Source organism: Zootoca vivipara, chromosome 15 (genome assembly GCF_965207765.1).
Source record: "Zootoca vivipara chromosome 15, rZooViv2.hap1.1, whole genome shotgun sequence".
NCBI classification, from domain to species: domain Eukaryota; kingdom Metazoa; phylum Chordata; class Lepidosauria; order Squamata; family Lacertidae; genus Zootoca; species Zootoca vivipara.
This window is the reverse complement of record NC_142598.1, coordinates 9019518-9043146: the sequence shown is the minus strand read 5'-3', so window position 1 is coordinate 9043146 and position 23629 is coordinate 9019518. Positions and strand designations below refer to the sequence as shown.

Below are 23629 nucleotides of genomic sequence, written 5' to 3'. Positions count from 1 at the left end.
CCTTCAAGAATGCCTGTGTGCAGGTCTTATGAATTTGGGGCCCACAGATGGTATTAGCCAAGAAACTTTTAGCCGAACTTAATCATAGTAGGACACCAAGTAGCAGATGTATTCAAGGCCAGAGTGTCCGAGTTCAGGTGGTTGCTAAGCAACCTGTGGCTATGTGATGGCAACCAGAGCTCGGTGATGAATCTCAGAAGATCTGTTCAGCTGGACTGCATGTTGGTAATAAATTGATGTCCCAGTTTCGCTCAGGCTGGCTGCTATTTGCCAGAAGTAAGTGCCTTGTCATTTCTTCTATAACTAACATGCAGGAATGGATGTGGTGTTTTTGTAGTCCTCCACTTTTTGTTTTTGTTTTTTGTTTTTCCATCCTTGGGTGTGGTGTGGCGGGAATCCCCCCCCCTGCTTCCTTTTCAACTTCTTCCCTCCTCCCCATCCAAAACAGCACAGTCAGCTAACTTCCACACCCCACACCCCAGTCTCTCCAAAGTCCATGCTAGCACGTGTTAATTTTTTCTGTAGAAAAGGAAGTGACCACCTGAGGAATTGAGCATCATGGATGTGGCACCAAGTCGAGACAACAAACTGAAGCAAAGAGGGTACGTTTCCTATAGCTTTCAGTTTGTGGCTTGAGAAGCCGACAGTGAGCAATGTGTGGCCCAATATTGCAAGTGTGTGCTAGAAAGCAGCTATCCTCAGCTAAGCAAATGTAGAGCATTGAGGGTAAAGGAGATGTGATCCACACCTTTAGCCCTCGTGTGGACTGAACCAGACTGGGATTGCAGTGTACAGAAGGGTTGGTTTTTTTTTTTTACACTTTGTCCCACCACAACCCACCATTGCCCTGATGTGAATTAGGCCACAGTAATTTTCCTTCCCTTACATACAGCAAACATGGGGGGGGGGTAAGTTCAAACAAGGGCAAATAGTCTAAACCAGACACCCCCAAACTTCAGCCCCCCAGATGTTTTGGACTTCAATTCCCATCTTCCCCGACCACTGGTCCTCTTAGCTAGGGATCGTGGGAGTTGTAGGCCAAAACATCTGGAGGGCCGCAGTTTGGGGGTGCCTGGTCTAAACCTTACCACTGCTATTTATTTATTTTTAAACCCCCCCCAACCACAAAAGGGATGACATGAATAACATCTTGTGTACTTTGATCCTGAAAGTACAGAACTAGTGGTTCAAAAATCATTGTTCAGAGAATGGGTGCAGAGAAAGTTCTTATTAATGAAGGGTCAACTTCTTCATCAATAGTTTTGCAGGCTAGGGCCAACTGAATGCATTCATCAGAGTTAAATCACAATATAAAACACTCAGTTGGGTAGAGCAGGGGAAAGGACAGCGAGAAACACAGAATCATAGAATTGTAGAGTTGGGAGGGACCCCATGGGTCATCTAGTCCAACCCCCTGCAATGGAGGAATCACAGCTAAAGAATCGCTGGCAGAAGGTCATCCAACCGCCCTCTGTTAAAACAACCTTCAGTGAAGCAGAGTCCATGACTTTCTGAGTTGGGGAAGAACATTTTTTCACCTTATCTTAGGGTAGGAAAAGGAAGCAACAAATTAAGAGGGTAGATTTACAGCCTGATCCTATGGAAGCAGTTTCGGATATGGGGAGCGATTTTTATTTGGGGGACAAAAATGGCCTAAGGGGAAAGGGGTACGATTCCTGGCCTTCCCCCACAACATCATGCTAGTCATTCCCTTGCTTCTGTAGCCTCAGCAACAGCATAGTATGAAAGAAAACAGACTAATGGAGGCACATAATGTAATATCCCCTACTCTGCTTTCTGCCTATTACATGTTCTGTTACCCCAAGCTACTTGACACAATCCAAGAGATATATTCCAGCATCCTTTGTAACAGTATATCTCTTTTTCAACTCAGTGCAACAATGGGAAAATGGCTGAAAAGTCTATTTCAGTTTTCTGGCTAATTGCACCAGGTTCTTCTATACAAAAATTGATGGACATGCCTAAACATGTCTTTAGGCATGAGTTGAAGCTGAGGAGCCATCACTTTTTGCCATCTTCGGGGATTCTACAATGGTTCTTCCACCACCCACTCAGTCCTCACTTAGTCTCTCTCCATCTAAACCCAGAAACTTTGAAAAAGAGAACGCTTGGCTGCAGGAGTGGATCCACGAAGAACTTGCTCATGGTGAAGTTTGGCAGAACCAATATGAGGCACTCTTGGGACATCAGGCCCAGCTCTGCTCCTTGCTGCAGGCCAAGAGGTAAGAAGCTCTCAGAGTGGGCACCCAAAACTAGGGACGGGGCACAGGGCAAAAAAACCTGTCAGTGGCTGCTCTAGCTTTGCCTACGAAGGGCGTGTTTTATTTCCAGTTAAGTTTTTTAGGCTGTTTGGTGCCTGAACATTAGCCAACCTTCTCAGGAAGCAGCAGCAACTATTCCTCTGGTTGGTATCTTAAAAAAAAAATCTTTATTGATTATTATTTAAAAATACAAATGTATAGAAAAAAGATTAGACAAATATTTCCATTCACTACCATAATGCGTGAAATAAATATTTGCATAAAGAAAAAATATGACAATTTAAAAGACAAAAAAGAGAAAAAGAAAGATACTTAAACAAATCATACTTATATACCGTATTCCTACTCATCACACTTCCAATCCTTCTCATTATATCTTTTATCCTCTGTCATTCTTTTTTCACAAGTTTCAATTACTACATCTTTTATTTCCCCCCCTCTGTTTTTTTTCCCTTTACAAGTATCATTCCAGTTCTGGAATCCTCTGGTTGGTATCAATACAGAGGTGTAGCGTTGGTTGCCGTTGTTGGGTAGGCACGCACCGGGCAGGGAGGTGCCAGCCAGGCCCTTGATGCCACCAGAGTGTCCCAACCCCCACTGTAACAAAGCGCGGCCATGCTGAGCCACCTGCCCACCTGCTGGCCAACGTGGCCCTTGGTGGGTGAAGAGGAGCACTGGGCTGCCCTGCGCCGGGGTCGCCTAATTCGTACGCACCCCTTCAAAAATTGTGTACCGGGGGCCACGGCTCCCGGGCACCATGCACGCTTCACCCCTGTATCAATAGATTTTTCAGCCGCTTTCCCATTGTTGCACTGAGTTGAAAAAGAGATGCACTGTTACAAAGGATGCTGGAATATATCTCTTGGATTGTGTCAAGTAGTTTGGGGTAACAGAACGTGTAATAGGCAGGCAACAAGTGAATGAGACAGGAGTCTCTGGCAGGGAGGCCAGGGCCTTATTGAGTAAGGGAAGAACTTCTTGCCAGGTCCTGGTGCCCTCGATCCTGAGAGATACGGCTGACTCTCCCCCTCTGCAGTTTTGAACCCCTGGAGAAGAAGACCAGGGCACTGCAAGAAGAGCTGGAGGAAGCCCAGGACGCCCTGAGGGAATTCCAGAATCGAAGCCGTCAACGCCAACTGCGCATCCACAAGCAAGTGAGACCCTTGCAGTGAATATTTGGGACTCCTTTATTCTCCCCTCCCCTCCCCACTCTTTGGTAGACCTTCGTACAGTCCAGGCCCAGCTCTAGGTGCACTCCCGGTGGCGCGGGGCCGGCAAGGGGGGGGGGCGCTGCGCGATGAAGCCGCACGGAAGCCATGCTGCGCACGGTGGGGGCAGGGGCGCCGGAGCAATCTCCTCGCCTCAGCGCCAGGGCGCCCGACCTTCTCAAGATGGCCCTGGTACAGTCATTGCTTCATGGAAAGAAAGAGGGTGGGGACTGGCTTTGTGGCACGATGCTCTAGGCCAGGCATCCCCAAACTGCGGCCCTCCAGATGTTTTGGCCTACAACTCCCATGATCCCTAGCTAACAGGACCAGTGGTCAGGGATGATGGGAATTGTAGTCCAAAACATCTGGAGGGCCGAAGCCTGGGGATGCCTGCTCTAGGCACTCCCTACGAATTTTTGCTGGGGGGGGGGGAGGTGCCACTGGAATGGTCCCATGGATGAATTGGATGGATGTTGCACCCCCTTAGTTCAGTGGTTTTCAACCAGTGTGCCGTGGCACCCTGGGGTGCCCTGAATGATGGTCAGGGGTGCCTTGGGTAGCAATGGCCTCTGTCCCTCTTTCCTCTCCTCCTTCCTCTGATGCCCTCTTGCATCTCTGCCTCCCCAAGGCTTGCACAGCTGTTTGTTGCAGCAGCCCTGGCTACAAGCTCCTCAGGCAAATGGTGTCTCTGGGGCTGGCCAGGGGGTGCTGGTTGTCAGGAGCTGAGGCGGCCTTGGAGTAAGCAAGCAAGTGGGTGAGGGAGCCCAGCCAGCCAGTCCACCAGCCCTTGCTCTTGGGAAGTCCTAGGCCCCTGTGGGGCAGTGTGAGGAGGCACCTCTCTTTGGGGTGTGTGTGGGGGCAGCAGTAGCCCGGTGGACTCCCAAGGAGAGAGGAGAGGAGGCTGAGGGAACCCTCCACAAGGGACGGTGTTTGAAAAAGGGTGAGAGGCTGCCAGCTCTGCAGGCAAGGGGTGGCATAACTGGGCTCCTGAGCCCCACAGGGGTGCCACAGAAAAAATGTAGTTGGTCAAGGGAGCTGTGGACTCAAAAAGGTTGAAAACCTCTGCCTTAGCTCAGGCATGTCCAACAGGTAGATCGTGATCTACCAGTAGATCACTGGACGTCTACGGTAGATCACTGGTAGATCACTGGCTCCCTCCAAAAAAAGCTGAACAACTGTGGCTCCCCTAAAAAAAGCTCAACATTTTACCTCCTCCCTGAAAAAAAACTCAACAACTTCTATTGAACCCCAAAAAAGGGTGTAGATCACTGCCAGTTTTTAACTCTGTGAGTAGATCGCAGTCTCTTGGGAGTTGACCTTAGCTCTTTAGAATGTCAGTCTTTTAGGACAGAAATCCAATTTTCTGCCTTAAGGGCAAAGATTCTCAGTCCCTCAGTTCTGTAGTGTCCACCATTGAAAGTACCACTCCCCCTGCTTTGAACAGAGGGGAGAACTTGGCAGCTATGTTGTTTATAAGCCTCCTTTCAGTAAAAAAAAAGGCCCCAGTGGCGGGTCTCAGACTTTTCCCTTCACGGACCACTTGAAAATGGCTGAGGGTCTTGGCAGACCACTAAATTACAGTACAATATTTTTTTTCTGCCTGTTGTAACAGTGATAATGCATTGTGCTAGATGCTGTTTGATTTTAATTATATTTTTACACCATGCCACCATAGCTGCCAAGTTCTCTCTTTTTTTAAGGGAAATTCCCTTATGCTGAATAGGCTTCCCCGTGAGAAAAGGGAAAACTTGGCAGCTATGCATGCCACCTTAACGAAACTGGTCTGCAGACCAAAGTTGGGGGAATCCATGTTTTAGAATCAACAGTTAAAGGTTTTGAAGTCCAGAGTTTTAAACAGTACTTAAAAATGACGGCACTTTATTTTGAAACATTAATGTGTCAGGCTTCAGAGACATTAGTGACATTATTATACTGTTGTTTTATATACAGGTAGGTAGCCGTGTTGGTCTGAGTCGAAGCAAAATAAAAAAATTCCTTCAGTAGCACCTTAAAGACCAGCTAACTTATTATTTTGGTATGAGCTTTCGTGTGCATGCAGTTATCTGGTATCTGAAGAAGTGTGCATGCACACGAAAGCTCATACCAAAATAATAACTTAGTTGGTCTTTAAGGTGCTACTGAAGGAATTTTTTTATGTTGTTTTATATGTTTTGCTTCTTAGCTCATAGCTTCTGCTTCTTCCTGGGTCCAGAGATGTTGTTTTCTATTTTGCACATTCCCCCCCCCCTTTCTTATCTGAATTCTTACATACATTTTAAGAAAAAACAAAACTAGCATTTGGAATTCAGCCTCTGGCTAAGAGGAACCTTCCATCTGTGCGAGATTAAATGATTCCTTTCCTCCCCCTGCATACTATACTGTTCTGTGATGTCCCCCCAAAAAACTTCTTCGCCCTCCTAAGACAATTGGGGGGGGCATGTGGGGAAGGAGGAGAGGGCAAGTGGGACTCACTGCACTGATGGGGTTTGTAAAAATGAATCTCACCCAATAGATTTCTATGATGATGCTAACAGAGTTCAGTGTTAATAAGCACCTAATTTATTTTGAAATTTGATTTCTTTCTCCTGAGCTGGTGCAACATGATGGAGACACTGGAAGTTGCCTCGTGCCCAGTCCACCTAGCTCACGACTGCTGGCTCTGACTGGCAATGGCTCTTCAGTCCTGAGGGGGGAGTCTTTCCTAACTCTGCCTGAAGACATTGGAGGACTAAATTTGGGACTCTGCATGCTAAGCTAGCGCTCTGCTGAAATGAGGAAATAAGTAGTAATTACTTGAACTTACTACTTTGCCCTAGAGAAGACATTTCCAGCCTAAGTCCCCATATCTGCATAATACTTCTACAGTACTTACTTTATAATATTGTTGAAGGATAACAAAATGTTGTACATGAAACAGAAGTGCTATACTGTATAAATTCTGATCATGCTCGGGGGTAAAATATAAGACATTTGCTCCAACTAATGAGCAAAAACAAAACAACTAGGACAGGGGTTCCCAACAAAATTTTCTCGAGGACCCCTCATCGAGCCGCTATTGTGACAAGGACCCCCATTAATTCCTAATCCTAAAATTAAAAAGTGAGAGCCAAATTAAGAGTCTTTTTATACGAGTCCAGGGAGGAGGGAGGGGAATGGAGAAGACAGGGTACCTGCGCAGTAGCGCACAAATGAAGCCGACGCGCGCAAAGCATCTTGGGGAGGTGAGCGTTAGTAGAATGCGCGCGCTGCCTCTTTGCAAAACAGTAGTGTTTGTAAAGCGCCACCTAACGGCATACAGCAGAACTACTGCCTCATCTAATTCTAGTTTTGCGCTAGACTCTGCTCATGCAGGAAGCGGCCATAACAAAAAATCTGTTATCATACGAAATATATTTAATATATATTTTATTCTAATAGCATCTTGCGGACCCCTCTGGCATAGCTCGCGGACCCCTGGGGGTCCCCGGACCACCTGTTGGGAACCACTGAACTAGGCACATACAGCTTCAAATAGCATGAAATAATACACATTTACTTTGAGATCACATCTGCACCATAAATTTAAAGTACCACTTTAACAGCCATGACTCCCCCCCCAAAAAAGAATTATGGGAACAATGGGCATAGCCAGGATTTTTGTGAGGGGAGCAGAACTTTCTTAGGGGGCAGGACTTTGGGGGGGGGGCAGAACCAACGTGATTGGTCAGTTAAGTATTTATATTGTTTTACTTGGCCTATGCTGGGAATTATAGTTTGTGAAGGCTGCTGAGAGTTGTTAGAAGACCCCTATTTCCGTCACAAAACTATAATTCCCAGTGTTCCCTGGGAAGAGGGACCGGCTGTTAAACCACTCTGGGCATGACCTGGAAGCTGTACGCCGGCTCCCTCGGCCAATAATGCGAGATGAGCATTATTTAAAATTTATGGTGCAGATGTGTGTGTGTGGCAGGAAGGGAGAAGAATTGACATAGAATTATAGAACTGTAGTGTTGGAAGTTCATTTAGTCTAACCCCCTTCAGTGTAGGAATCTTTCGTCCAAAGTGGGGCTCGATTCAAACCCATGACTCTGAGATTAAGGGTCCTTCCCATCCCCTAATCTGAAAGGGAAAGAGGAAAATCTGTGCAGGTTTGTGTGTTTGAATAGAGCAGACTACAGAACTCAGCCTGATCTGTCTCTTCTCTAAATTACAGGAGAAGGAAAATCAGAGAATGGCTGAGACTGTTAAAGAACTGGAGAAAAAGGTGAGTGCTGCTTGATGCGGCAAACTTAGCTGGGACCAACCAGCATAGGTTCCATCCATCTTCCTGAAGGCCTTGGTTGCCCATGCAGCAGGATCAAGTCATTAAACTTTTCCTAGATGGTGCCACTTCACACTGCAACTGAGGAGGTCACATGTTTGAGTGGTGACCTAGCCAGCAAAGAACCAAAAGCTACCAGTAATTCCAAGTAGAAAGCTTGCTAGTTAGAAGACATCTGAAGGCAGCCCTGTTCAGGGAGGCTTTTAATGTTTAATAGATTGTTGTGTTTTATTTTTCTGCTGGAAGCCGCCCAGAGTGGCTGGGGAAACCCAGCCAGATGGGTGGGGTATAAATAAATTATTATTATTATTATTATTATTATTATTATTATTGCACGTCAAAGACATGGGTTTAACCTTAATCCAGGTCTGCTCTTTTTTCTGTGTGCAGTCAGTCTTTTTCACAAGCCAACATTTGAAAGTCCTCAAAGGATGCAGTGCAAACACACCATTTGAATGGCAATGCCCATTAGCTTTGAGGGCCCCCAGCCCCCTCAAATATTTTATCGGGGCTGGGGTGGGTGGGCGGGTGGGCAAAGGGACCAACTCCACTTAACACTGTGCAAGTTTTAACTGTAAATTGTCTCAAAATGATTGCTGTCCTAGGTTTCAGTTCCTTAAGCGCGCTTCTCAGAACTTCTTCCTTCCATGTGCCCAATCACGAAATCTTTTGTTCTTACTATAATTGACTTGCATGTTGTAAATAAATCAACGTTGACTTGACTATCGTTACACAAAGGTCTTCAAGCAACAGTTGGAGGAGAAGTCCAACAAGGATATCCTAAAGGAGCTGAGAACTGAAGGCAATGACCTGAAGGTGAAGGCCACATTCTTTGTATGTCTTTGTATGGCACTATATCAATACATAAGGCAGGTGGGGAAACTGCGGACATCCAGATGTTGTTGGACTAAAACCCTCATTGGCCACATCCAGCATGGCCAATAGTTAAAATGATGGGAGGCATAGTCCAGTAACATCTGGAGGGATTTTTGTTGTTGTTGTTTAGTCGTTTAGTCGTGTCCGACTCTTCGTGACCCCATGGACCATAGCACGCCAGGCACTCCTGTCTTGCACTGCCTCCCGCAGTTTGGTCAAACTCATGTTCGTAGCTTCGAGAACACTGTCCAACCATCTTGTCCTCTGACGTCCCCTTCTCCTAGTGCCCTCAATCTTTCCTAACATCAGGGTCTTTTCCAAGGATTCTTCTCTTCTCATGAGGTGGCCAAAGTATTGGAGCCTCAGCTTCACGATCTGTCCTTCCAGGGAGCACTCAGGGCTGATTTCCTTAAGAATGGATAGGTTTGATCTTCTTGCAGTCCATGGGACTCTCAACAGTCTCCTCCAGCACCATAATTCAAAAGCATCAATTCTTCGGCGATCAGCCTTCTTTATGGTCCAGCTCTCACTTCCATACATCACTACTGGGAAAACCATAGCTTTAACTATACGGACCTTTGTCGGCAAGGTGATGTCTCTGCTTTTTAAGATGCTGTCTAGGTTTGTCATTGCTTTCCTCCCAAGAAGCAGGCGTCTTTTAATTTCGTGACTGCTGTCACCATCTGCAGTGATCAAGGAGCCCAAGAAGGTAAAATCTCTCACTGCCTCCATTTCTTCCCCTTCTATTTGCCAGGAGGTGATGGGACCAGTGGCCATGATCTTGGTTTTTTTGATGTTGAGCTTCAGACCATATTTTGCGCTCTCCTCTTTCACCCTCATTAAAAGGTTCTTTAATTCCTCCTCGCTTTCTGCCATCAAGGTTGTGTCATCTGCATATCTGAGGTTGTTGATATTTCTTCCGGCAATCTTAATTCCGGCTTGGGATTCATCTAGTCCAGCCTTTCGCATGATGAATTCTGCATACAAGTTAAATAAGCAGGGAGACAATATACAACCTTGTCGTACTCCTTTCCCAATTTTGAACCACTCAGTTGTTCCATATCCAGTTCTAACTGTAGCTTCTTGTCCCACATAGAGATTTCTCAGGAGACAGATGAGGTGATCAGGTACTCCCATTTCTTTAAGAACTTGCCATAGTTTGCTGTGGTCGACACAGTCAAAGGCTTTTGCATAGTCAATGAAGCAGAAGTAGATGTTTTTCTGGAACTCTCTAGCTTTCTCCATAATCCAGCGCATGTTTGCTATTTGGTCTCTGGTTCCTCTGCCCTTTCGAAATCCAGCTTGCACTTCTGGGAGTTCTCGGTCCACATACTGCCTAAGCCTGCCTTGTAGAATTTTAAGCATAACCTTGCTAGCGTGTGAAATGAGCGCAATTGTGCGGTAGTTGGAGCATTCTTTGGCACTGCCCTTCTTTGGAATTGGGATGTAGACTGATCTTCTCCAATCCTCTGGCCATTGCTGAGTTTTCCAAACTTGCTGGCATATTGGGTGTAGCACCTTAACAGCATCATCTTTTAAAATTTTAAATAGTTCAGCTGGAATATCATCACTTCCACTGGCCTTGTTATTAGCAGTGCTTTCTAAGGCCCATTTGACTTCACTCTCCAAGATGTCTGGCTCAAGGTCAGCAACCACACTACCTGGGGTGTACGAAACCTCCATGTCTTTCTGGTATAATTCCTCTGTGTATTCTTGCCACCTCTTCTTGATGTCTTCTGCTTCTGTTAGGTCCTTACCACTTTTGTCCTTGATTATGGTAATCTTTGTATGAAATGTTCCTTTCATATCTCCAATTTTCTTGAACAGATCTCTGGTTTTCCCCATTCTATTGTTTTCCTCTATTTCTTTGCATTGCTCATTTAAGAAGACCCTCTTGTCTCTCCTTGCTGTTTTTTGGAAATCTGCATTCAGTTTCCTGTATCTTTCCCTATCTCCCTTGCATTTTGCTTGCCTCCTCTCCTCCGCTATTTGTAAGGCCTCGTTGGACAGCCATTTTGCTTTCTTGCATTTCCTTTTCCTTGGGATGGTTTTCGTTGCTGCCTCCTGTATAATGTTACGAGCCTCCATCCATAGTTCTTCAGGCACTCTGTCCACCAAATCTAAATCCTTAAACCTGTTCCTCACTTCCACTGTGTATTCATAAGGGATTTGATTCAGATTGTATCTTACTGGCCCAGTGGTTTTTCCTACTTTCTTCAGTTTAAGCTGGAATTTTGCTATAAGAAGCTGATGATCTGAGTTACAGTCAGCTCCAGGTCTTGTTTTTGCTGATTGTATAGAGCTTCTCCATCTTTGGCTGCAGAGAATATAATCAATCTGATTTCGATGCTGCCCATTTGGTGATATCCATGTGTAGAGTCGTCTCTTGTGTTGTTGGAAGAGAGTGTTTGTGATGACCAGCTTGTTCTCTTGACAGAACTCTATTAGCCTTTGCCCTGCTTCATTTTTAACTCCAAGGCCAAACTTGCCAGTTGTTCCTTTTATCTCTTGATTCCCTACTTTAGCATTCCAATCCCCTGTAATGAGAAGAACATCCTTCTTTGGTGTCATTTCTAGAAGGTGTTGTAGGTCTTCATAGAATTGGTCAATTTCACTTTCTTCAGCTCCGGTAGTTGGTGCATAAACTTGGATTACTGTGATGTTAAAAGGTCTGCCTTGGATTCGTATCGAGATCATTCTGTCATTTTTGAGATTGCATCCCATTACAGCTTTTGCCACTCTTTTGTTGACTATGAGGGCCACTCCATTTCTACTACAGGATTCTTGCCCACAGTAGTAGATATGATAGTCACCCGAACTGAATTCGCCCATTCCCTTCCATTTTAGTTCACTGATGCCCAGGATGTCGATATTTATTCTTGTCATCTCATTTTTGACCACATCCAGCTTACCTCCATTCATGGTTCTTACATTCCAGGTTCCTATGCAATATTTTTCTTTACAGCATCGGACTTTCCTTTCGCTTCCAGGCATATCCGCAACTGAGCGTCCTTTCGGCTTTGGCCCAGCCGCTTCATCAGCTCTGAATCTACTTGTACTTGTCCTCCGCTCTTCCTCAGTAGCATGTTGGACGCCTTCCGACCTGAGGGGCTCATCTTCCAGCGTCATAACTTTTATATGCCTGTTGTCTTTGTCCATGGAGTTTTCTTGGCAGGGATACTGGAGTGGCTTGCCAGTTCCTGCTCCAGGTGGATCACGTTTAGTCAAAACTCTCCACTATGACCTGTCCATCTTGGGTGGCCCTGCATGGCATAGCTCATAGCTTCTCTGAGTTATTCAAGCCCCTTCGCCACGACAAGGCATTGATCCATGAAGGGGATCTGGAGGGATACAGGTTCCTAACCCCCGGCCCTGAACTATAAGAAAAACAAACAAGGCAAACCTAGGAATAACGGTAGAACCTAGAAGCTAAGTACTCCCTCCGATAGGATAGATTTCTTGGAATAAGCAATCATACATTCAGCTTGCTGTTAACTGCTGCATCTTGTTTACCAAGCATAAAAGGTAAAGGGACCCCTGAACATTAGGTCCAGTAGAGACCGACTCTGGAGTTGCGCGCTCATCTCGCATTATTGGCCAAGGGAGCCGGCGTACAGCTTCCAGGTCATGTGGCCAGCATGACAAAGCCGCTTCTGGCGAACCAGAGCAGCACACGGAAACGCCGTTTACCTTCCCGCTGTAGCGGTACCTATTTATCTACTTGCATTTTGACGTGCTTTCGAACTGCTAGGTTGGCAGGAGCTGGGACCAAGCAACGGGAGCGCACCCTGTCACAGGGATTCGAACCGCCAACCTTCTGATCAGCAAGGCCTAGGCTCAGTGGTTTAACCCACAGCGCCACCTGGGTCCCTTTTACCAAGCAGACAGACCTGCTTTTTTTCTGGGAGCTCTCCCTGATTGTGTTCCCTGTTTTGCCTTCTTGGAAGATTCTGCAGATGCTTTTTACGAAAACATTGTCAGTGTGAGTTGCTGGAGTTGACATTCTTCTGGTTTCAGACCCCTTCCCTGTTTCTCTAGAAGCCTACCCCACTGAGAGGGGAGCAGAGGCATCGTGACTACAGTGCGCTTGCGTGCATGAAGCCATCGGGTGTCAGGCTTCAGAGAATCCGATCCCTCCCACGGTGGGCAGCCAATAATTAGATAAACAAGAAGAGTTCTCACCAAGTCCTTTATTCAATATTCAGAGAGAGAGAGGCTTTGAAAAGTGCCTCTCCATTGCAGTAATGGTGTTGCTACGAGTAAAGCCCCACCCCCATCTCTCCTATTATACGTCATCCCTACGTTGGCTGATCTGGGCTCTCTGCCTCTGAGCTTTCTGTTCTCTTACTTTCCATGCCCGCCGCGTTCTGGGAGAAGGGGGGGGGTCTGGAATGCTTTCTAAAAACACTGAGTTTGTCAGCTGTCTCTCTCCTGGTGGTGCTGCTTCTTCCTGCTCCTATCCCAATATTTCCCAACTTCTGCCCTCTGCAGCCTCTCAACCTTCTGCAAACCACTGTTGTAAATCTATATTGTCTCCCTCTTCTCTGGGAAGTGAAGGAGGGGGGGCAGTCTATATCTATATCTATATCTATATCTATATCTATATCTATATCTATATCTATATCTATATCTATATCTATATCTATATCTATATCTATATCTATATCTATATCTATATCTATATCTATATCTATATCTATATCTATATCTATATCTATATCTATATCTATATCTATCCATATCTGTGTGTGTGTGTGTGTGTGTGTGTGTAGGTGTAGAAGGGCAATGTTTGTTATAGTCCACTTTTCTTGGAAACCGCTGGACCGATTCCGCTCAAATTTGGACACAGCGTTCCTTCCCAATACAAGAGTGTTTGCAGAACCTTAGATCGCTAAGATCCCACCCCTAACACACCTAAATTTTCTCTTTTTTTAAAAAAGGCAAAATATACCACCCTCTAGTGGACATCAAAGGAACAGACGACAAAATACATAAAGACAGCCCAGACTTTCAAACATCAACTATCTTATTCCTTTCTTCCTAATTTCACACACAACGCCACAGCAATGTGTGGCAGGGCCAGGTAGTACTATATAGCTGCCAAAGTTAATTAGAACAGGACAGAACATGGGGCAGGATCCGGCGCCTCTCCTAACCTACGTTGTGAACACTGCTGGGGACACTGTAGCTCCATGTCCTCATCTAGATCTGTCACATGTCTCAATATCAGCTCTATGTGCTACAGAGGATGAGTAACTTTGCACCAAGAGAAGCGGGAGGGATGGAAATACGAAAGCCATGACTTTATGGGGAATATTCTGTTGTGCCCACAGCAAGGCAAGAATGTTCCCATTTAGGTTTCTACCATAATGTAAACAAAACAAAAGGCAGATTTTGCTTTTCAATCTCTTGAGGACAGGCTTTTGGATAGCATACTGATACAGTGTAAAAAAAAAAGGTAAAAGGTAAAGGACCCCTGGATGGTTACGTCCAGTCAAAGGCGACTATGGGATTGCGGTGATCATCTCACTTTCAGGCCAAGGTATTCGGCATTTGTCTGCAGATATCTTTCTGGGTCATTTGAGCAGCATGACTAAACCGCTTTTGGCGCAGCAGAACACCGTGACAGAAGCCAGAGTGCACTGAAACGCCATTTACCTTCCCGCTGCAGCGGTACCTATTTACAGTGGTACCTCTGTTTATTAACACAATTGGTTCCGGAAGTCTGTTCATAAACTGAAGCATTCATAAACTGAAGTGAACTTTCCCATTGAAAGTAATGGAAAGTGGATTAATCCGTTCCAGACGGTCTGCGGAGTACTTAAACTGAAGCGTTCATAAACTGAAGCGAACCTTCCCATTGAAAGTAATGGAAAGTGGATTAATCCGTTCCAGACGGGTCCGCGGAGTACTCAACCTGAAGCATACTTAACCCGAAGCATGGGTGTAATTGGTTCCAGAAGTCTGTTCATAAACTGAAGCGTTCATAAACTGAAGCGAACTTTCCCAATGAAAGTAATGCAAAGTGAATTAATCCGTTCCAGATAGGTCTGCGGCGTTCGTAAACCGAAAATTCGTAAACCGAGCTGTTCATAAACCGAGGTTCCACTGTATCTACTTGCACTGGCGTCCTTTCGAACTGCTATCGCTAGTAGGAGCATTGTGGAATGTGTTGATAGTAACGTACTTTGGGATATTAGTTTTGAGAATAGAGGCATTAGAAGTTAACAAAGGTATTCCTGCTTTCGTTGGTGAGATGCTTGAGGGTGTGCTTTCTGCTTTGGGAGCACAGGACATTGCTGCCATCTTGCTCAGAGGGTGAGAAATTGAAAGGAGGTTTCCAGGGTTGCATCCCAACTCAACTGGGACAGAAATAGGATGCTAAGGCAGGGCGGTAGCCAGTCCTGTGCCCTCCAGCTGTTCAGAGGACACCTGGAATTGTAGAGTTGGAAAGGATTCCAAGGGTCATCTAGTCCAGCCCTCTGCAATGCAGGAATCCTGCCCCAACCATCCCTGTTTGGGCTTGAACCACCAACCTTCTGGTTAACAGTTAGATGTACTGACTCATTGCACCACACTCCTTCCGTAATCCCTGACCTTTGCAGCTGCCTACCTCTGATCTAAAGGAATAGAGAATAGCTCAGATGGTAAGTGGCTGAGCATTTGTGTCTGAATGACAGGGTTGCTAATGCAATAATGTTCTTTTTTTTAACCTTACTCTGCAGAGGCACTTGTCTGAATGGGAGGCCAAGTGGCAGTCAAAGAATGACAGGATCAGACAGGTAAACTCAGATGTATTTGTCCTTTCGATATACACATGTTCCCGGTGGTAAACTGAGGTGACTTTGTCTCTTTGACTCAAGGAAAGACTGAATGTTGAAGCAAGCCTCAACTCCACAACATACTGTACTACTTATGCAGAGCTCAGACTCAGAATCTCTTAGCTCAGGCATCCCCAAACTGTGGCCCTCCAGATGTTTTGGCCTACAACTCCCATGATCCCTAGCTAACAGGACCAGCGGTCGGGGAAGGTAGGAATTGTAGTCCAAAACATCTGGAGGGCCGAAGTTTGGGGATGCCTGTCTTAGCTGCTACCATGCCTTGGACAATGGCTCGTACGATTTATTTGTAGGGATGTGTTGCAAAGGAAGAGCAACTTGAAGCCTGCATCTAAGGCTGGAAACAGACTGCTTTTTTCATAGGTGGCATTGACGCCTAGCAAGTTCACACACTCTTGTTCATCTACCTCACAGATTTAGCAAACTTTTGCAGTGCTTTAAAAAATATTTGACTAGAGGAAAAATTAAACAAGTGTTCTCACCACAGGAAGCTGCCAAAACATACCAGTTTCGACACTCTGAACGCACAGAGTATGCTCTTTTCCTTCCTTTCGAAGGTTGTGGTTGCCCACTTCACCGGAAATATGTGCTGCAACATTTCTGATAGGTTGTGGCGCCGATTTTGAGGCTTTCCTCCATGCCTCACTTCTCTGGCTAGTAAGCTGTGAAGCCAGACTCCTCCAACCACAGCCTTGGTTCGAAGGCAAGAGGCTTGAAGGAAGCAGAACAGACAGGCAATTGGAAGAATGGCCGGGCACAGTATCCAGTTATTTCATTCCCGGTTTACCTGCTGGTTTGACTGGGAAGACTTCTCTCTCTCCAGCTGAAGAGCTTCCCCTTTCCTCCAGGCTGAGCAAATAATGAAATCAGGGCCGGCTCTAGGGGAAGGCTGGGTGGTGCGGGGCACCGGGGCGCCGGGCTGCCAGGGGGGCTCCGCGGCAAGAAACGGGGCAGGGCAGGGGCGATCTCCGCACCACGGCGCCCGGGCGCCCGACATGCTTAAGACGGCCCTGAATGAAATTGCAAGGTGAAGAAAGCAAGAGTGGGTTGTTCATTCTGAGCGCACTACCAGCCAGAATTTTGTGTGAAGTCCAGAGGGCTACAGGGTACTTGAGTGGGAAGAGAGAAGGTCTTTCACATAACCAGGCAGAGGACCTCCTTGGTGGTGGTGCCCGCCCTGTGGAACGCCCTCCCATCAGGTGTCAAGGAAATAAACAACTACCGGTATCTGACTTTTAGAAGACATCTGAAGGCAGCCTGTTTAGGATAGTTTTTAATGTTTGAGGTTTTATTGTGGTTTTATTTTCCTGTTGGGAATGGGAGCTGCCCAGAGTGGCTGGGGAAACCCAGCCAGTTGGGCAGGGTATAAATAAAGTATTATTATTATTATTATTATTATTATTATTATTATTATTAGCCAGGATTTCTAGCTTACCTCTGAAACCACTCCTTTGTAATTAGTTAATTAGGAAAGAAAGAAAGGGGGCGGGGAGAAAGAGTGAGTCCTTGGCCAATTTTCAGAAAGCAGGCAGTGTTTCAACTCCACAACATACAGTACATGTTGTTGTCAGTTTTACTCCTTTAATGCAATACCATTATGGGCGAATTCAGACCCCGTTTGTCTTTGTGTGCCTCTCTAATATCCTAGTCTGACTATTCCACATCACCTCCGGGTTTCTAACACCATTGAAGAGCGACCAGACAAATTTCTGCAAGTGTGTACATTTCCAAGATAAGCAGAAGTTTTCATATGGCAGACAGTTGAAAAGTGCTGTGCTTGGATGCTGACATGTTTTGCCTCCCCCCACAACAGATGTGCTGATCCACTTAATGGTGAGAGCAGCCTATCTATTTTCCACCTCTGAAATCTGAAATCAACATGGGCACGGGCTTACCAAATCCTATCATAGCTAATTTTGGAGGAGGAGGAGGAGGAGGAGGAGGAGGAGGAGGAGGAGGAGGAGGAGGAGGAGGAGGAAAGAAAGATTATTATTATTATTATTATTATTATTATTATTATTATTATTATTATTAGCCCACCCATCTGGCTGGGTTTCCCCAGCCACTCTGGGCAGCTCCTAACAGAATATTAATCAGAATAAAACTTCAAACATTAAAAAATTCCCTAAACAGGGCTGCCTTCAGATGTCTTCTAAAAGTCAGGTAGTTGTCTATTTCCTTGACATCTGGTGGGAGGGCGTAATTTTGAACATACAGCGATGAATAATATCACATTTTTTCCAGACCCCATGTCATCACTAGTAAGATTGGTTTAGTCTTTAAGGCTAGGAGGAATGTTAGCGGCTGAGGAAACTTTGTTGTTGTGGATGGAACCTGAACAAAAGAGTTCTGTTTTGTTATGGGGGTTTCAGAGACAGCACCAGATTGAGAAACTCAGCGCCACCATTCAAGGATTGTCTCTGAAGAGCCAGGTACGTCCCAAGCATCCCATAGAATCATAGATTAATAGAATCGTAGAGTCCCAGAGGTGCCCAAAGGTCATCTAGTCCATCCCCCTGCAATGCAGGAATCTCAACTAAAACATCTCTGACAGATAGCCACCCAATCTCTGCTTAAAAACCTCCAAGTAAGGAGAGTTCACCACCTCCCAATGGAGTCCGTTCCACTGTCAAACAGCTCTTACTGTCATAAAGTTCTTCCTGAAGTTTAATTGGAACGTTCTTCCTTGTCACTTAAATCTCTTGGTTTGGGTCCTACCCTCCAGAGCAGGAGAAAATAAGCTTGCTCCATCTTCCATGGGGACAGCCCTTTAGATCTTTGGAGATGGCTATCATATCTCCTCTCAGTCTCCTCTTTACCAGGCTAAACATACCCAGTTCCCTCAGCTGTTTCTCATAAAGCTTGGACATGCCCTGTAGTTCCAAATTAGTTCCCATATTCTTGGGAAATCCTGAACCTTTTTTTTACAGGCCAAATCATTGAACTAGAAAATATGTATCATTAATCCTCATCCCCAAATCCATAACATATAATATAGTACTTGAATTCTCCTGCCCCTTCCAGTTCATGGCTGATAATTGAGCCTGCAGCCTGATTGAACAGGGATTCAGAGAACAGAGATTTCTAATGTCTAAAAAACAGGTGTTGCTTTTCTCTCTCTCTCTCTCTTTCTCTTAATTCCAACAACAAAGGAGCTGCACAGAAACATCATTCTCTTGGAAGACAGTGTGATGGAAGCTCAGCAGGAAGTGGCACTGTAAGTTTAAAGCAATAATGGTTGCTTATGGTGAACTGGAAAGGCAGGCTGACTAGATGAGTGAATTGTTTAGCCAGCATGTTCAATGTTTATGATAATATTTTATTCTCTTGCTAATTATGCTGTTTAAGAAGGAGGGCCTTTTCGGTAGTGGCGCCTGCCCTGTGGAATACCCTCCCAGCAGGTGTCAAGGCAAAAAGCAACTACCTTACTTTTAAAAGACATCTGAAGGCAGCCCTGTTTAGGGAAGTTTTTAATGTTTAATGCTGTATTGTGTTTTTAATATTCAGTTGAGAGCTGCCCAGAGTGGCTGGGGAAACCCAGCCAGATGGGCAGGGTATAAATAAATTATTATTATTATTATTATTATTATTATTATTATTATTAATTCCTTTAGTAATGTTTTCTTTTGAAATGTTTAATATATATACAGTCCTACCTCCGCTTAAGTTCCCCCCTGGATACGTAAACTTCGAGATGCGAACGCAGCAAGCCCAGAAGTATTTCTTCGGGTTTTGCTGCGCGCGCATGCGCAGAAGCACTCTACACACCACACGCATGCGCAGAAGCAGACCTCCGGTTGCGAATTTCTCAGGATGCGGCCAGAACTCCGGAAGGGATCTCTCTCTCTCTCTCTGTGTGTGTGTGTGTGTGTGTGCGCGTGTGTGTGTGTGCGTGTGTGGGGCGCAGTATTGTTAACTTTGCCACATTAAATGTGTGTTCCATAGTTGACCTCCTTTGGAATGTTTTATTTTGAAATCTTTAAGGTGATAATTTAGTTTCCTGTTAACTATGTAGCTTTGAATGTATACTTTATATCTTTCTTTCTTCTGTAATGTTGTATTCTCGTTTGTTTTATTTGATGTTTAATGGGGGTTATGAACAGCTTTGATTTCCCCCCCTTAAAAATAAAAAGCAATAATGAAATGAAATGATGATGATGATGATGATAACGATTATGTTGATGTTGATGTTATGAAAGAGGCCTGTTCAAACCCACCTGAGTGGCCTTGGACAGGGCCCTCACAAATCTCACCATCTGGGAATAATAGTTGCAGGCACCAGAGGTTACTGAATGTGATGAAATGTTATCTCCCACTTTAAGAATATAAGCTGCCTGGAAATTGTAGAGCAAAAACAGACATTTCAGTGTTACCTGTGTATTTTCTCTTAAAATGCAAGTGTTTGGGGTTAGTATTAAAGTTTGCTACAGCTAGCAGTGGTTTACGTATTATGTTTCCACACCACACATTGTGTGTGTGTGTGTGTGTGTGAGAGAGAGAGAGAGAGAGAGAGAGAGAGAGAGAGAAAGAGAGAAAGAAAGAAAGAAAGAAAGAAAGAAAGAAAGAAAGAAAGAAAGAGAATGAATTCTATGTTTTTCACAAGGGATAGGCTTGGTTAAATGCTGCAATGGGGACCTACAAATCAACATAACATTCTCCCTAGGGTTCAAGCAGAATCAAAGGGGAGAAAGAAGAAAGTACAATCAAAGCAACTATGTTTTGGGCCCACAATATATCATGCCATCACTGCAGTCTCCTTTCTTGTCCTGCCTTCTGTTTTGCTTCCTTCACAAACTTTCTTTCACAAGCTTTTCCTTTTGGAGATGTAATACTATGTTCTGTTTCAGATTCCAGAAAGAGCTACTTTCAGAACAAGTGGGGACCTTAGAGGAACGAGCATGTGACCAGATGGTATGAGGGGCACAATTTATATGCACAAAGTACAAGGGGCATGTGAGTCAGGGGACGTGACGTTTGTGGTTTATGTGAACTGTTTATGGGCTCAAGTCAGTGCTATTCCTGGGGTTCAGGCAGATTGTAAAGGGGAAATGATAGCATATAAACCCTGCTTTAGTACCCCAGAAACTCTCCTCAAAATTCAAGCAGCACAACTGAGGGAGCTGAGAATCAAATCGTGTTCATCCTTGCTCCAACTCTTCCTATCTGACTCCTTGTTGCCAAAGGGAAGGTGTAAAAATATAGATCAGTGGTGGGAAGCCTATGACCTTCCAGATGTCGATGCATTTGGAAATAAAACTCATTCGTGAGTCACTGCAGCGGTGCCAGATTCTACGCTCTGGGGGCATTCTTGGTCTACATCAGAATATAGGGTTTTTCACAGTGCACATGCTCAGTGGATCACTTGAATCTCAACATATGCTTTTCTTGTTCTCCCAGAAAAGACTTCCATGTTTGGAACTAAACAGAAACAGTTTCAAAGAGCAGCTCCTTTCCTGGTAAGTGATCAAACGGATTATCAGAGAATATCATGCAAACAGGGAGGACACAGCAGGTAGGGAGAAGAAAGGAAGGCACAGACATTGCGCGCTGATGTCGTCGGTTGTTGGTTTTCAGGCTGTGTCCAAGGGAATATTAGCATTCTTGCAAAGATCAGGGGTTTCTCAGATAGAAGATACTGAAAAGCAGGACCCCCTGGAAGACACATTGTCCATACAATACTGTCTCCCGCAAATGAGTGTTGGGTGGGCTCAATGGTATATTCTCAGTTCATGTGGTAGACCTGACCAGCATGCTTTGTGAACAGTTTGTGCACCTTACTTAGGACACTGCTCAGAATCCCTTGCAACACGTAGGAGTTTCTTAGCGGACAAGAGCTCCCCAAAGACATAACCGCTGAGAACCAAACCATCTTGTGCACCTGACTTGGAGCTTGGTGTCTTCTTTTGTTTTTGTGTTTTGGCTTGTAGGTCATTCTCTTGCAAGTGTCCTACGCGCCCAACTCTCCGGGACGCATGTAGCCTGCTGTGGACATTAGCCAAGGCCTTGCTCCTGATCTTGCTGTTGGCTGTGGGCTTCCACTTCCTCCAAGGCTGGTTCTCCAGCCAGCCATGTCTGCAGATCTATCCAGCTCCTTTGCTTTATATCCAACCCAAGAGGTTACTGCCCCCTTTATCTTCGTGAAGGCGCCTAGGCTTCTGTGGTTGAATGTCCTTTAATAAAGTTTAATAAGAAGGAATCTGAAATCCACTGTCAAACATCTTTGTGTGGTTGAGGTTTGTTTTAACAAATAGGCGGTGTGGGGGGGGGGAGGGTTGAATTTATGGGTTAAAATTTACAATAAATGTGATTCTGACTAAACGTTAGGAAGAGACTTCTGACAATTAAGATCTGTTTGACAGTGCAATTGACTTCCTCGGAAGCTGCTTGACTCTCCTTCCTTGGAGGTTTTAAAGCAGAAGTTGGGTGGCCATCTGTCATGGATGCTTTCGTTGAGTTTCCTGCATTATTTGCAACGGGTTGGACTAGATGTCTCTGGGGGTCCCTCCCAATTCTACAATTCCATGATTATAAATCAGGAATGTGCAGTGGGAAGAACAAGGCATTGACCCCCACCCCGCAGCCCTGATCAGAATCCCCACCAACATGCTCCATCTTCTATTTGTAACAAAAAGAAAGCTCCTGTTAGCATTGCTGTGAATAGCAGGCCTTGAGAGCTTCTTGTTGTGTTCAGGACTGGCAGGAGCAAAAGTCTGAAGCCCCTTCCCTATGCCAGAGTTCTGATCTGGCTAGGATACATCACATACTAGCTATTTGTTAAACAATGCTGTCAGAGTTGACAGTAGCAATCACCTGGCAGGGAGGTGAGCACAGCATACAAATTATCCCTCCTGCTCCAGCCACAAGGGATTTGCAGTATCTAAATTTGAGGTCCCCTTTGAGCTTGAGGCCCTAGAACAAATGCCCCCCCCTCCCATCCCGCTATTAGCCCCCCCTTTTATGTTATGCCTTACTAGATTTGATTCCAAATTATACCCTTAAATCTAAAGAATTTCCTTCCTGTTCACAGCAGCTGGACTAGTTATTGCCCAACGATGGAAGGAAAACTCTAATATACCACCAGAGGTTTGAGTTCATAACATCTGGAGCATTGCTCTAGCAAAACACCTCACATACCATCAGTGACTAATCAAAAGCATCTCCAAAAGATACGCTTGACACAATTTGGTCTCCTTTTCTCTCTTTTTATTGCAGATCAACAGGGTATTTTAATGCCAGCATCAGCGCAGAGGTGTCTGTAGATGAGATATATTACAGTCATACCTCTGGTTACATTCACTGCGGGTTGCATACATCACGGGTTACGAACGCACCGAACCCGGAAGTGCTGGGTTTGGCAATTCGCGCAGACGCACCGAATGACATCACGCGCATGCGAAGAAGCGCCGAATCGCACGGGGAGCATGCGCAAATTCGGTGCTTCAGGTTGCATACTGCTCTGGTTGCGTACGGGGCTCCGGAATGGATTCTGTTCGCATCCAGAGGTACCACTGTAATTGAAAATTAAACCAGATTGCTAGTGGGTTCCTACTGAGGATATTTGGTGAGCCACCATGACAGGGATGAGAGATTGAAGATTGGAGTGATCACTCTCTGATATTACGGCAGTGGATAAAGCTGTATTCCAACTTTTGAATAAATGTGTTTTAATAATAATAGCGTGTGAGAGAGGAAGAACATCACCATGGAACAACTTCTCACACTGGTTATCATTAGTGAGGAGGACCAACCGCCTTTTTTTTTTTGGCCAAGTGTCAGATTTGACGAGTTTCCTTGACAGGCAGCTGAGCTCTTTCCTCGACAAGTTGCTTCTCCAAGGCCCAAATGTTCCCAAAAGAACATTATAATTCTTTGGGGAATTATAGGGACAAAACTACCTAAACCGTATAGAAACTTATTCATGTATGCTACTACAGCGGCAAGAATGTTACTCACCCCAAAATGGAAAGAAGCAGAAGTCCCAGCAAAGGAAGAATGGATACGAAAACTTATGGAATATGCAGAAATGGCGAAACTTATGGGAGGGAAAAGAAATCAAGGCAACAAACTTTTTATAGAAGAATGGAAATGGTGTATTGAATACTTACAGATAAATTGTAAACAGAT

General features: G+C 45.1%; 1 protein-coding gene across 1 annotated transcript; it reads left to right on the top strand.

The window, feature by feature from the left end:
* Nucleotides 1-135: 135 nt before the first annotated feature.
* On the top strand, nt 136-21708 carry LOC118097562 (uncharacterized). Its single transcript, XM_088658550.1, has 12 exons — nt 136-276; nt 526-602; nt 2109-2243; nt 3319-3436; nt 7683-7733; nt 8529-8606; nt 15392-15448; nt 17878-17937; nt 18658-18722; nt 20353-20416; nt 20903-20961; nt 21433-21708. Exons 2-12 carry the CDS (start codon nt 559-561, stop codon nt 21644-21646), a joined length of 945 nt encoding a protein of 314 aa, XP_088514676.1. The 5' UTR covers nt 136-276; nt 526-558; the 3' UTR covers nt 21647-21708.
* The last annotated feature ends 1921 nt before the right edge of the window (nt 21709-23629 follow it).